General features: G+C 34.1%; 1 protein-coding gene across 4 annotated transcripts in view; it reads left to right on the top strand.

Moving 5' to 3' along the window:
• The window catches only part of LOC124366435 (estradiol 17-beta-dehydrogenase 8-like), a 132,490-nt gene extending 116,732 nt beyond the window's left edge, over positions 1–15,758 (top strand). For 2 of the 4 annotated variants that reach the window (XM_046822985.1, XM_046822984.1), the window contains exons 2-6: positions 5,761–5,877; positions 10,622–10,812; positions 11,591–11,769; positions 13,857–13,984; positions 15,582–15,758. In XM_046822985.1, coding sequence (XP_046678941.1) covers positions 5,799–5,877; positions 10,622–10,812; positions 11,591–11,769; positions 13,857–13,984; positions 15,582–15,667 — 663 coding nt within the window. In that variant the 5' untranslated portion in view covers positions 5,761–5,798 and the 3' untranslated portion in view covers positions 15,668–15,758. The other 2 variants (XM_046822983.1, XM_046822987.1) reach the window with 2 other exon arrangements.
• The last annotated feature ends 226 nt before the right edge of the window (positions 15,759–15,984 follow it).

Raw genomic sequence — 15,984 nt, 5'->3', positions numbered from 1 at the left:
GTGTTTTGATTCATTAACGCTTTGCGTTTTGCTATATTCACATTTCCGAAGCAAATCAGGATGGGAAAAAGCTTGAAAAGTAGGCTTTATGGCCTCTATTACTGCTAAGGGGATGGTCCTTTTGTGGTTGTAAGTTTTATTTTCTGCTTGGGCTAATCTACAGTTACAGCTGTAGCTGGGATTACTTTCAGTTGATAGATGGTAGAAATAAATTACCCATACAGCTTTCTTCACTTTTTCTAAGTTATCGACATTGTTCCTAATTGCATTTCCATAATAACTTTGCAATTCATCAATTGTTTTATCTAGGAGTCTTCCAGACCCTTTGATCGGTTTTCCATCAGAAAGCAAATTGATTCACATATTTTGTATTGTTGATTTACACCAGCATTTATTTACTCCTCACTGCAGACAGCTGTTTTAGACAGGGTAGCCAACACATGTAAGAAGAAAAAAAACATTGGTTGTTCAGAGTATTTAAAAGAAAATACTCTGAACAAAAGCCAAATATAATAATAATTCCAAGTGAAGTGGCTCAATTGTCAAGTGAATCACTTCAATTACTCAACCCACTTTGCCTCTTCATGGGCAAAAAACGCATAAGTACGGTTATATTTAAAAAATTAAAATCCTTAGAAATGTCCAAAATTAAAAATGTATGAACAGTGTTATTTTTAGGAAGAAACGTACTTCCAACAACTAAAATAACAAAATTTAATGCATTTTTACGTTTAATACCCCTCAAGGCAATTAAAATTACATTTAAGTCTTGTGTAATGTCTTCTGAAGAATGCAGATTTCCAATCTTGTGTCCCATGTCAATGTTTTATACCAAATTTATATTTACAAGCATAATTATTATATAAAATATACACTTACTCATGTATGCAAAAACATGACTGAAGTGAAACATTAACACATATACACCATTTACTTCATGCCATCAATTCAGAAGTAAATCCTCAATGCCAGAGTGATTTTGGACTGAATTATTCGCATCAGTACTATAATTGCAAAATATAAAATTGATATACCAATGGGATTTCAGCTTTATTGTTACATTACGTAATAGATAAATATTAACATTTGTTTTCTTAGAAATTGAAACAACTTTGCATTTTTACGGTTTAAAGGACAAAGAATATGAAAAGTAGCTTACTTTAAAAAAAGCTCTGTCCAGATATCTTTCATGTTAAATTTATATTTTTATTACTCACAAAGAAAATGATAATGTATCAGATGCAATGGTTTTAACTACCTGAAAAAAACTTATCAAGAATAGAAGTAACTCCCTTATTGGAACAGAACGGATTAGTTTTTGAACCCACATGTCTTATTTTCTCTATTTGTCTTTTTCTCTAGTATGCTAAACAATTCTAGAAAATTAAATGTTTTATACTCAATAATTATTTATTCTGTGAAAATTAAATTGATTTGTCTTAAGTTGGCGTGAAGTGAAAGAACGAGGATACTCCTAGAATGTTCTCAGATGGATTAAGAAATTCGTCATTTAAAGGCTACATGGTTAAAAGGTTGGCCAGATGATGTAGACAAGACTTTGGAATGATAGAGTGAACAGTGAAAATAAAACTAAATGTTTATGTAGATAAACAAACATTTGATAAGAAATGTGATAACCTATTATTGTAGAGCGCTTTTGGTTTATTACACATACATTTCTCGCCAGATTTATAGGGTATAAGCTGATAATTGAACGCATTTTTTCTTCGAAATGTTGAGTGGGAAATTAGCGCTTGTTACAGGTTGGTACTTAACCTATACTATAAAGTCAGTGTTAAACTGAATGTTTGCATATTCTCTACTAGTTCTGCTCCTTTTTTGCTGGCAAGGACATTACTCTAATATTAAATGCAGTGACAATTAAGTTAATGTTATGAATAAATTAAACATAGTTTCTTATTTGAATAGCTTGAAAATAGCTATTTAGATTTGTAACAAAGACAATATTTAGAATTATTTTCGGGTAGAGTACGAGTATTCAAAATAATTAATCAGTATCGATTGATCATATCGATGGTTATGATTAAGTAGTATCGTTTGCCAATTTCGATATAAAAAACCGGGTCCGCTTATCGTACCCTACCCTATTTTGTTAGTTAAAATATTATTCAATTAGTATAGTCATCTTTGAAAAGTTTTCATGATCCTTCCCTCCCTCCAGGTGAACTGTTACTGGTGTGCTTTATTGCCCAAAATATTAAATATAGGTTACAATATATAATTAATCTCTTTACGCCCCGATTTGGGGTAAGTACTACGACACCCCATTTTTTTTAACACATTCACGACAACGTGTACATGCGATCTTTCAAAACTGCCGTTGTGTATCCGATTATGTACACACTGGGCTTTCGTTCAGTGTGTTAAGTGTGCCAGATGGGATACATGTTGCTATGTGTTTTATTGATTACCTGTCTTGGTGGTTAATTAAATGTGATCCTGAGCCTAAATATATACCTTAGAGTATCGTGTATCGTGTTGGGCGCACAATTGCTTAATTTTCAAGGTAAATCAATTTTTTAGGTACCCCTTGGGTTACATGAAGAAAAATAGAAAAAATCTTTGAAATAATTATTTGTGTAACAAACTGCGAAACCTAATGATACATTTCTCGTTATGCTTAGTCGTTTAACATATAAAAAAGATTACAGTTTTGTACCATTATTATTGAAAAATTCATTGGCATAAAAAAGTACAGAGATAAGCTGGCATTGTGAACGAGTTAAATTTATCCAATTTTGATTAACTGAGCGCTCACGTGATCTGGGCTAGAATTTATGTATTATCTTGAGGACTTTTTTCTTTTTTTTTTGCTAGAATGGCGGGGTGACGCTAAAGGTGCCACTGAAGCGTGTAATGATGGCCAGTGGTATTCCATTGTAATTTCTGTTATTATTTAGGCTTTCCACCCTTTTATTTCTATTTGATTAATATCCTATACATTTATTTTACTATTTAAATTTTGACAAATAGTGTGGCTAAGTGGCTAAAGTAAATAATTACCAATCACAAATATCCCTGATTTGATAAATGAGGGACTAATTTTGTACCGTATTATCATTGCAAATCCCATATAAGTGGGGACGGGGGTCTGAAAAGTAAGATTTAGCATTGAATAGTTAGGGACAGTCCCTAATTTGGAAAATGCCTTAATTTTCCTAATCAGACCTAAAATACTTATATTTTCCAATATAAACTCATTGCAAAAGTAGTTTATGAGAATAACACTAAACAAATGTTATTGGGTTCATAAACTTACAAATTAACTTATCTAACCTAACTACCTGACATTCTCACATACCCGAGAGCCTACCGCCCTGCCTGAGAGCTTATTGCCCTACTTGAGAACCATTCAGCCTACCCAAGGGAGATTTTCCCTCATTATCAATTAATCATCATTAGTGATACTAATTTCAAAGTATGGTGTCTTTAATAATTGGTCAATATTAACCCTTTGAGTGCCAGTTTCCAAATCTATCGGATGTTACATTTCAAAATTGTAAATGTGTCCGAACAACATAAGACATGCTGAAACCATCACACCATTTGTTTTAAAACGTGTGAAGTCAGGGATAACAATTCTAGTTGATCGGTAAAATGTACAGTATATTCCAAATTTTATGCACAGTGAAGGGATCTTGAAAACTATTAGAGATACAGCAAGATTAAACGGACAAAGTTGCAAATTGTATCATATTTTATAATCTTATAAAAAAGTATCGGTACTTTGGGATTATACCGACCACACCCAGACATGAATCGTTATTTGACATTTTGCTTCTACTGATTACTAGATTAGCGTAGAACAATATTTCGTCAATATAAAACAGGAATTGTCTTATCGCAAACCCCTCCTCATCCTCAGACAGAGGTCAAAGTCGAGCGGTCTAGTAGATAACGTGATTGCAGAGTCTCGCCGCCCGTTCAGCTGGTGCGTCGCTTTGTTGTACTTCCGTGTTTTAGCTCTACATTTCTCCAAATACAAAAATTCAATAAAAACAAACATTACCAAACTAAAACTAAACTCTTTATTGAAAAAACACTCAAAACTTGTTTTTATTCTTGATCACACTCCGCCACCCAAAATGCGAGTGCCTCCGGCCATCAGCGCGGGGCAGCACCTTTGGTGCTGCCCCGCGCTGATGTCGACGAAAGAAAAACATCCCTCGAGATAGTACCTATCAGTAAAATATCACATTCTAGAGGGGCTGATCAGAAATATAAATTGAATTGTAATGGAAAGGCAATTATGTACCGTGTAAATCATGTGATGCCGCGCGGCCTGCCGTAATCGGGATTCTCGAGAAAGATAAGATAACAGCGACAACAATACCGATCACAATACCTGGAAATGCTTGTAAGTTTGTAATTTTGTAATTAAAGAGTTGTTTTTTTCGTTCTATCATGTTTGTTTCTATAAATTTATATTTTTGTGTTCTTCATACTGGTGTGGTCGGTATAATCCCAAAGTACCAAAGTATCATATAAAAATAGTTAAACAACCTTATTAAATTTTTGACGTTGCTTTGTTTACTGTAATTAAAAAAGAATGTAATAAATAATTGTGTTTATAAACAATATGGCTCTTCTCTGTAGCTTGCACCCCTATGATTTCCATACTACATGTTGCTCTGCGCACATAAATTTTGTTTGCAATATTTCAACGGCATCGTCTTGTAAACATGTGGGGCCAGTGAACATTTGGTCCGCTTTCAGTTGTGAATCAGTAGTTAGCGATTGTGTTTCTGCAGCCCACCACTGCGGACAGAGACATGTGATCAAACGTGTGTGTGTTGCAATCTTTTCTCTATATACGAAAAGATTACAACACACTTGTAAAATTCCGTGCCAAAAAACCTTACCATTGCAGGCAATCATTGTAATGTCTTTTCAGCACCTGTGCATATATTTTTATTAACAGCCTTAGATTAATTATGCCTTTTGTTGTGTAAGTTTGCCTAAGTATTCATTTTGTGTTTGTATTGTTTCTCACATGTAATAATTAATAGGTTATAAAGTGCTTTCGATCTATGTTGTACCTGTTGTGAAAACTATACAAAATAGATCAGCCTACTGTTTGAAATAAATAAATGCTAGTGCTAGTTTATCGTACTATCACTAGTATAAACAAATTCAACATTTTCCAATATATAATTTTTATTTTGTGCAAGGCCTTTCTGAATCAAAGATTCCATCATCAGGCACTTCACAAATTATAAGCTAGTGCTAGTGTTTAATGTCCTGTTTAGTAGAGAAAACTTTGATAATTCTTTATGTTTTAACACTACAGTGCACACGTAAAATTTTTTTGTATAATACATCTTGATTTAAAACTTACGATTCCTAGTATTTTCCAATTTTTTCGGGGTCAGCGAAGAAATGGTTTGAGTACGATGGTGGTACTGTTAAGAGTGTCAAGGAAAGATCATGATTTGGTTCACAGTCAGCATAATTTTCTCATATGGAAATTAGAAAAACTCCTTTAGGTGTAATGGTGCGTTGAGTGGATGTGATAGTTTTAAATATCAGAGGTGATTACAAAATAAAATAGCTTAGAGTTGTAAGTTATATGTAATAGTAAAAAACAAATAAACAAAGTTTAATTTTTTAGGATATAGAAAAATTTCACTTTTACAAAGTAGTGTACAGTGCATTTATTTTGCATCTTAAGTATACAAGGTTACTCAGGATATAAATAATACATACGTAAGTTTAAAACAATCTACTTATATTTTACAGGCGGAGGGAGTGGAATTGGGCGAGCGGTTTGTCTGTTGATGGCAAGAGAAGGTGCTAAAGTTGTTGTTTCTGACTACGACTTCAAAACTGCAGAGAAAACTGTGTCACTCTTGACCGGTAAGGTAAGATTAATTTAACTATAGGCCAATATCTATTTACACCCTGCGGAAAGTAACAAAAAGCAAAAATAGCTTAGTTTATGTTTAAACAGTTTAAGATTTTAAATATAAAACTAAGCTGTGAGTGAGTGTTATAAACAATTAGGTAATAAAAAATAAGGTTTATAACAAAATCAATACCTCTATAAATACATATTCAGCAAGAACACAATAAAATGAATTGAATTGTATATAACTATGTTATCACCTTCAATATTTTCTTACTATGGTATGTTATAGACTGAAAATTTGGTAGTAATAGAATTGCTTCACTATTTTTTAGTTCTATCTCTATAGAATGTGAATAAAAATATCCTTTACGGTTCAGTAGGATAAAAGATAGATTTCACAGAGGCCCTCATCTCGAAATGCCTAAGTTGACAGTAAGCCGAGACAAAATCTTAGCTTGAATGCAAATAGTCACAATCTTGAAATTGGTTAAGACTAGCTCTTGAACTCATCCAAGCTATGTACAAATACTGTCTACGCACCAAATTTGGTCTGTAGCTATTAAGAAGTACGGTAGTTTTCGTGTTTACATTTATTCCTCCAATGTTTTATACTACTTGAACTTTTGTACGTACACTATCTGGATATCTTATGAGATATCAACAGACATGTAGGAAACAAACATTATTGTAAATAACCTGAGAATTCTAAAAAAATGTTTTGTTTTGCGCTATAGTGCATAAGTGTATAGTGTAGAGTAATACCATTCCTTTCCCAAACTTTGAATGGCCACATCTTGAAACTGTTTATTGGTGAAGACAGTCTAAAAGAAGTCATCCAATTGATGTCCAAGTACTGTATTAGAACCCAGTTATGTACATAAATAATAAAATACAGCAGTTATGTTCACAAACCACTTTATTTTGTAAACATTTTTGGAATTTTTCACTAATTAGCGCAGTTTTGAACAGTAAGATTTTCTGTTCATTGATAGTGTTTGGACTGAGATTTTATATTGATTTCCTGTTGTTTGCTGTCTGTACTAGAAGCACGGGCATCGCCGCCATAGGGGAGATGGGGGACGCACCATCCCCCCCTAATATTTGAAAGTCAGTTTTATCTCCCCCCTAAATTTTAGAAGAAATTTACCAGAAATTGTAATATTATTAAAAGTGCATAAATAAGACAGAAGGCACGCATGCCCGCCAGATGCTCGCTTGGCTCGTCGCCGCTCAGGGCTCCACAGTCCGCCCGCACTGCGTCTCCAGTACACCTCCTTTAAGCAAGGGGTCATACTGGATTGGTGTAATGTACTGTAAAGAGAGACAAGTCTACAATTTTAAAGTTAATGTTTACGTTGTTATGTGATGTGCATAACTACTAAATAAAGATTTTACTTCTCTCATGTATTTGAAAAATACACAATGTTACTATGAGTTTTACTATGTAGGACGTTATGGTTATTTGTGAGCTTGGGTTTGTGATCATACTCTCCAGAATTTTTATATTTTACTGATCTTGCACTCACTACCCTGGTACTATCTGGAGGAATGTTTTTTTGTTGATTGCTATCAGCGTGAGGCAGTACTACTTCTAATGGTGCAGCCTGTGCTGATGGCTAGGAACATTACCGTCAGCCTGTTCAACCAATAGTTCTATATACGAAATTTAAAAAATTTTTCAGCTATTGCAAAATTTTTTGTGTTGTATTTTTAGCCCTATTCGTTTTCTAAGCATTGCTTTTGTAAAAGGAACAATTTAGTTACTATTACGCCTCCAGCCATTTGTGCGTCGAGCTGAAGATGCTACCATGTGTTGATAGTGACAAGGACGTAGTCAGCGAGGGGATCCAAGGGGTCCTGACTCCCTCTAACCTTTTCAATTACTTTTTTAGCAAACAAATATTATTATTGTATAATTCAGTACTACTATAATTGCCCTTACTTTGACTTTATTACCAAATCAGTTTAAAATCACTTTGCTATACACCCTCTTGAAGCCTGAGTTCTTTTTACTATCACTGTCTTTACAAGCCCTATTTGCGTTATGACACAAAAGTGTGCATTGGAAATAGAGCAGACGAGCACTAACCCTGAACCGTCAAGGTCAACAGGCCCTTAGTCAGGTGTGCAGAAGGCGATGTGTAAGTAGTGGTAGTCAAACTACAAACTCACCAACTATTGTTTGATGCTAGTCATTCTTTGTCATGCAACTTGTGCTTGCTCAGTATTATCTACTCTTACTACTCAGTAGCATTGTAGTGCGAGTAGCTCTATACATGTTGTTTGGTTAGTTCATTAGTCGTTCTGTCAGCATACAAATGAAAAGTATTGTAATGCAGTAATAGTGAACAGTATACATTTCTCCGTAATAAAGCGATGTAATGATAAAGCTATTGATTGTTTTTTTCATGGAACATGAAAAACAAGATGTAAATATTGTAAATAGTAATTCTATACTATGTACTGTGTTTTGCATTTGTGATTACATTACTGTATAAGTCAAATAAATTTTAATTATTAATCTTACACAGCCTACTAAAGCAGTGCCAAAAAAATTATGAATATCAATCGTCAATACAACCTATTCAAAGACGTAAAAACTTTGTGTAAAATTCACTATTACTCTGCTTCTTAAATTTAAAAGTTTCAACAATTTTAATGTTTCCAAAGGAGGCACTCCAATTTTGTCTTAACAACCTTCCCCCAATTTTTCACTGGCTACATTATTGGATAGTGACAAACAAAAATTATCTCTATTATCCTTTCAAATCATTCACTATGCAAGGTGAACAAAGTCGGCTATTTTCTGATGTGTGAGAGTCGGGTTTCTATATTCTTTATCTAGATTTTATTCGAATTTATTCAAAATGTTTTTATTCATTCAAATCCTATACACATATTAAAATTCTGTAAAAGCACGAGTTGTTTGTGAAAATTGTTTGCAATGTATGAATAAGTTTTTTATACTCATTTTGCTAGACATAAGTGGTACTTTTACTGTATTGACTCAACTAGACTTTGTAAACTGATCAGAGATAATAATTACTCATTTTGCTAGACTTAAGTGGTACTTTTACTGTATTGGCTCAACTAGACTTCGTAAACTGATCAGAGATGAACTCTGCGGAATTTAAATAAGCTACTTTTAATTGTAAAACACCAATACAAGTCGTAAAAAGACGATACGGCATTGTTTTATGCAAATACATGACTATTATTAAAACAGTGAGTTCAACTATGTTTGTTTACTGATACATTGAGACAGGAACCACCTTGTGTATTTTGTTGAGATACAACACTGCATTGCATAAATATTAGATAACTTATGTTTGGGTTCCTATAATGCAACATGTGTTTTTTTAGGGTTAATATATAAAATCTATTACTGTAGTTTTAAAAGCAGTATCTATTTTGTTGTACCTGTATTTTGGTTTAGGCCTACCAACTTCTCTTCAATGCTGATTGACACAGGAAAACTTATCCTTATCCTCCTCCTCCCTCATTCTCATCCTTCTCCTGTCTCAACTTTCCCAGCCCAAGTAATTGTAGGTAAGTGTTCCGGTAGTCTTTAAATATTAGTCAGTAATTGTATAAACCAAATAAATGTTAGTGAATGAAAACAGTAATTTTTCAAAATTTATATAAATAATAGATTATATTTTATTCATTTATTATTTTATCCATATTTCCTCAATAACATTTCAAGTTTGTTTACTGTGTGTAAAAACTATAATGACTGTTGTTTATGTTTATGTTTTCTCAAAATTTGGCTCAACATTTTATCTTCTAAATATGCAACTTAAGCTCAATCATCCCAATCGGACCCAAAAGGACATAGTATCATGATAAAAATGGTATTCAGCAATTACCATTTAATGGGTTGTGATTTAAAACAATATTAACAAAATTTTATTTGGTAATATCAAAGGTTCATCACAGCTTGATTTCAGTCCAATGTGAATGTGAGCTGGCAAAGCTCTTGGATGGAAGCAATAAGTCAAATGGGTGGTCTAGATCTATTATTATTGGGCAGATAATATCCATATTAGCATGATTATTTTGTGACTTATGTGTTAACCAGGACTGATGAAAAATACGTTTAGAGCCAAGGCGTCAGAACCCCAAAAAAGACACCACCTAGGTGTCTACACTGGCCTATGCATAATATTTTAAATATTAATAAATTAATATCAAAATCACAATGAAAATGATTTTTGTAATACTTGTAAAACAACAGTTATAGTAATAAACCATTTATTTTGATGTGAAAACAATTTTTACAACATCATTACACCTCGCTGGAACATTGATGCAAGCAAACAAGAATACTTCAATTTCAAATGATAAGCGATTTCACAATGATTCTCAATCAAGTGATATTCAGTTCTAGAAGAAATAAAGACATCACTGGATCATCAACTGTTTGTGAATCATAAAGGATGTGTTGTTGTTATATGTACTAAATGTCATCCAGATGTGTGTTACATGGAATGAAAATCAAGTGATGCTACTGCAAAAGCAATAAAATGCCCTGATTATCACATTGTTGCCACTAGTAGGGTTAATGGTCCTGATCATGGGTTTCTAAAGTTAGTAATGCCTCACCAAGATATTTAATTTGAGCAATTACTTGACCTATCCCATATAAAAAATTTGAGTTGCTCCTTACCTCCATTTTTGAGAAGTGAATGATGACTTCACACAAAATTCACACATCGTCGTCCATGAATAAGGAATTTATCACTGTTGCAGGGGAGGAGCATATGCCTCTACAGTTGGATGTCAGCAACCCTACCCAAGTCGGCCAAGCCGTACCCACTATCCTCGCCCGATACTCGGCTCCGCCTACTGTCCTAGTCAATTCAGCTGGGATCACTCGGGATGCCTTCCTTCTCAAGATGTCCTTGGACCAGTTCACTCAGGTGCTGGATGTTAATGTGACCGTAAGTATTTTTGTATATGGTCAAGACCATTTTCTTGGAATGTATTTTTAAGATGATTGTGCAGTTATAAAAAGTGTCGTTTCATATTAATAGTATCAAGATAATTTTTACCATTCTTTTCAATTCAATTATTAAATAACACTAGCAAATAAATTTTACTTTATTTTCTTGCAATAAATTTATAAAAATTTGTCATTTGTGATAACATAAATTTACTAAATTATTATTATAGAAATTAGCTCCATCATTCAGACTTTTATCAGCAGTCGTGTAACTAAAAGGGAAGATTCTGAGGGCATAGAACCCCTCCTGCTAAAAGTCCTGAAAAATAAAAAATAGCAATATATAATTTGTTTGAAACACAGCAGTTAAATTATTTTATTACTTTTAAAATTCATTTATTTTTATGTGAATGTTGAATTTAGCTCCAGTTCACCTCCTTCTTACGTGCAGCATCAGAAATCTGATGCTGTTGCAGACTTGACTCTTAAAATCTGGAGTCATGTTCGTCAGAAGGGATAAAAAAAATAGTCGATGACAAAGAATGAAGATGCTCAAAACCAATCCCCCCCCATTGTTTATAATTTATTTTCTTAGAATATTATTATTTATTTCATACCATCCTACCCCCCCACCCCAACACACAATGTGGTTTGCTCTTTAGTCTCATACTTCTTTCTGAAAAACCTTCTGCATTGTCCTAAAAAATCCTAGCCGGAAAGTTATCCTGCCAGTCTATTATGTTAGCAGATAATGACACTATGTACGCTCGGTGCAGGGAACCTACACAATGACGCAGGCTGTCTGCCAGGCTCTGGTCGCGGCTAAGAGTGGAGGTTCAGTGGTGAACATCGCCAGCGTGGTGGGTCAGACCGGCAACATGGGACAGTGTAACTACGCCGCCAGCAAGGCAGCGGTAGAGGCCTTCACCAAGACCGTGGCCAAGGAGATGGGAACGTGAGTAGTTATGATGATGTTAGTTGAGTGGTCTAAGACATCACTTTGGATCTGAGTTAGAAATAGTGCAGGTTCAAATCCTGTCTGTGACTGTTGCACTTTTTATCAGTACCATCGACCTTGTACTGTATTGACTCTCCTCCTTATTCTCTTTGATAAGATCCTTGCACAGGCCAGTGACCTGTGAGGATGGACAGAATTAAGGCTTGTAGGGGGGCCGGCCTCTCCTTATTTTTGTATAAAAAAGAAAAAGTATGCATGGAGTAACCAAGAAGAGTTTAAAAATATTGTATTAACCCTTCGAGGACGACTGAATGTCACCAAAATACGTCAAGTTTTTAGGCTTGGGACGACAATTTTTGTTTATTAATTTTTTTCTACTCGTTTTGATGTAAAACTTGGTGCTTTGCACTTAAGAATTTTTTTACGGTCTTGTAGCAATAAAAATAAATGAATACCGTCTTTATTCAGCAAGCGTGCTTCAAAGGTACAAACTCTGATTTACAAAACAACTCTTGTCATAGCATACAGATAAATAATCATCATTCAAATCTAAAACTAAATAAAATTACTCAAGGGCAAAGTATCTAAAAGCTTTCTTGCTGATTTCTAGATGGACCCTTGGTAAATGAAGTAGGCTGGTAAAAAAAAAGTGTACTGTCGAGTACTGCTTTTTCCTGAGAAGGCTTACCAGTCTGAATAACTTTGTTAATCAGTTGATCAGTTCAAGTCACAGCAATCTTTAATCAATAACACCTTAGAATTTAACCTAAATTCAATGATGTGATCAAATTTTCTTAGACTACAGACAGACCTCAGAGCTCTGTTTTGCAATCTAGTGAGAACCTTTACATTTTCCTGAGTAAGGCAACGAGCGAAAGATGAAAGAGCATAGTACACAGTAGGAAAAAATTGTTGCAATAAAGGCATGCTGACATATAAGTCTGCTGTGTTGCCAATGTCTGGTAGCTTATTGAAGTACAGAGCTCTTTTGTAGGTGGATTTTCTTTTGAATCGGCTTAGATGGTGCTTAGACGGTAAGTTAAGATTTGAGGCATTTCTTGTGGTATAGTTGTTGTGTCTGCTCTGTTCCGACTTGGTCGCTTTATGAATCACATCTTGAATATAAAGGGAAACAACTGTGAGAATTTAAAATTGTTTGAAAGTTTCTCTGCAGCTTTTTTATGGTTGTAGTCCGACCAGGCAGCTGTGGCTTCCTTCCGATGTTTGTGATTGTTGTATGGTGATTGTGATTGTCGAACTTAATATCACTCAGTATAAAGCTGTAGTGACTACATGTATTGTAGCTCGACAGTAATTGTAATTACTTAATTTTTGTAGAGCAGCAGATCTCTAGCTGCTATCTCGAACACACCATTACACCAAAATCAAGATAATCCATAGAATGATAGATCCATAAACATCACCCAAGACATTTAAGATAAGGAAACAGTTTCAGTCTGGAAAATCATATGTACCATCATCATGTTTTAGGATTCGAAGCATTTTGATTGTTTGCTTTGTGGGGACACAATACATTCTTAAACGTAATGCGAGTCCTCATAATAAATTGTACCATGCAATTCAAATCAAAAGTTGGGGATGTTGAGTAAGGGATAGTTTTGTTGCATAAAAATGCCTGTCTAAATATGGCAAAATAAACTAGATATCATTGTTTGGAACAATTGATCATCATCATGAGTACAGCAACAATCAAGCGCTCATAGTCAATTGTGTTTTTGCAACTATGACGGTGCCAAAACAACCGTGCTGCATTGGCTGTTAAGTCAGGTGGCAAACTTCTAGATGACGACATATAAAACCTTATTGTTTGACCTGATAAATGTCTTAATATTAGCAACAATTATGTTCAAAAGTACAGTATGTATAGAAAAGTGTTCAAAGCCTAGTTTATCACGTAAAAATTAAATTGTTAGAAGAAGTTTCCTTTTTTTTTTCTCCATAATGCCAAAACGGTACTTACTTAAAAATCATGTCCCATAGTAGTAATAAAATGACAAGCCAACGTACTTTATAATTCTTTTTTTCCACACATGAAATAATTTATAACAATATGAAATTTCCAGATATGGAATACGATGCAATGCTGTCGTGCCAGGGTTCATTCAGACTCCTATGACGGAAAAGATTCCTGATAAAGTGAAGAATATGTTCACAGCACAAGTACCTCTGGGTCGTATGGGAACTCCTGAAGGTAAGGGTTACAACAGTTTTAATAAACCTTTTGAAGAAGTTTTTTAGATGTATTTTTTTAGCCTCTTTACTTTTATTTATGTTACACAAGTGATTTCTAAAAGGTTACCATTTTAACCCTTCCATGCCATGGACGGATATTTTAGAATGGTAGACTGACCAAAACGTCAAATACAGTTATGTCCGATGTTATAGATAGTTCACAAAAGGTATTCGAAATGCCAGGTGCACGCTCCATGCTTATCACGGTTGCCAAGGAAGTATTTATAAACGACCTTCGCTCTGCGGCAGGGGGAAGGGGAGCGCCCTTTGTCTAACTCCGACCACCTGCTCGTCAGTTCTGCATCTCCTACAGAGCCATAACCAAACATATCGGTGGCGTATATTACTGCTTTCTTGGTTGTCATAAGCACGTGCTCGCGTGCATGTCTACTACATATCTTGTTTTTATTCTTCATCGTGTGGTTGTGTTGTGACTAGTTTGAAATATTGATCTTGTTTTATAGTAAAATGTAATTAAACTTTTCAGTATTTTACGTAACTTTTTAAATTTTAAGTAAAATTCCTTGTTTTATACTTTTTTGCTTTTACCTTTTATAATTTAGTTATAATAAAAATTAGCTCTGAAAGAAACAAAACTTTTTTACTTGTCTGTAGGAAAGGCGTTATAGGAAAGCTAATGGGTTTTAGTGGCGTGCAAAGGGTTAACTTTTTAAACACTTTTTAATTACTACTAATTGAAAATAGCCCTATCAATATCTACACAATATGTAGTACTTAAAATAGTATTAATTGAAATGATACAACGAGCAATACCAGCGTTTAGTTTTATCGGAGTACTAAAAGGGTGGTTAGAAATGATAATAGGGTTTTGGACAATTACCACTGCTGTAGAGTACAAATATAGAAGAATATGTTTCTAGGATTGGAATCACTGTTCTCTTAAGTGTAATTTCGTAAAGCATAAGGTTAAGTAAGCAAGGACAGAAATTTTCAAACAAATCAAAGTATAGCGATGAACCCCCTAAAGTCGAACTTGGCAACAAAACAAGTTGTACGTTTAAAAAACTCATGCATATACCTTTAAAACTGGAGCAATCAGCATAAGCACAAAGCATTTACGGCGGTTATCTCAATATAACCGAAACAACCAACATCGAGCGTGGCTGCTGCTTGGTTGGGTGACCGCTGAGCGATCCTGTCCTTACAAGGAGCTCACTTGCCTGGCCATTCGTGGTGGTTTGGAAGTCACCTCTAACACACTCAACAGCAATGGTTGAGAGGGGGTAAAGGACATATGCCTTTATTCTTACGTTGTTGATCTTAATCTCAAAGTCATTGTAAAGTTGGTTTGTGTGGGTTCACTCCAAAACTACCCTAGAGTACTCTCTTTTATTTTTAAATATTTATGCTTGTGTAACCTTATTCTTCAAGTTTTTGACACCTGAGGAAGAGTGTAGATTCCAATCCATGTTTTATGTTACGTTTCATTGTTATACTGTATGTATTTTAATGTAAAATTTTGACAAATAGTGTGGGTATGTTGTTTTAGAACTTAAATTATTTTGGGTCTGCAGAAGTTTCTAAATCTTTTGCAGAAGTAGCAGAGGTCATTGTTTTCCTTGCCTCGGATCGATCATCTTATGTTAATGGAGCTTCCTTCAATGTTACGGGTGGATTATGAGTTCAAGGGTAAAATATGTTAATTTGCATTTGTTATACGTGGTTTATATGTATTTTATTTTTATATGAAAAAATATATTATTCTATTGTTTTGCAATGTTTTATTCTCTATCCCCCTTTTCAACTTAAAAATGTTAACAATCAAGGTTTTTAATTTAATAATTTAGTCGTATTGCTGTATACGTAAGTATTGTTTGTATACACTGCTATTTACAGACTAAAAAAAACTTATTAGTTTTGGTACATTTTACATTAAGAATTTTTTTAATTTCATTAGTTCAGAATTTTTGGAGGCATCTTCAGCCTTCTACTCATGTA

Source organism: Homalodisca vitripennis, chromosome 7 (genome assembly GCF_021130785.1).
Source record: "Homalodisca vitripennis isolate AUS2020 chromosome 7, UT_GWSS_2.1, whole genome shotgun sequence".
In the NCBI taxonomy this organism is placed as follows: domain Eukaryota; kingdom Metazoa; phylum Arthropoda; class Insecta; order Hemiptera; family Cicadellidae; genus Homalodisca; species Homalodisca vitripennis.
Note: the sequence above shows the minus strand (reverse complement) of the source record. Positions and strands in the feature narration are given on the sequence as shown.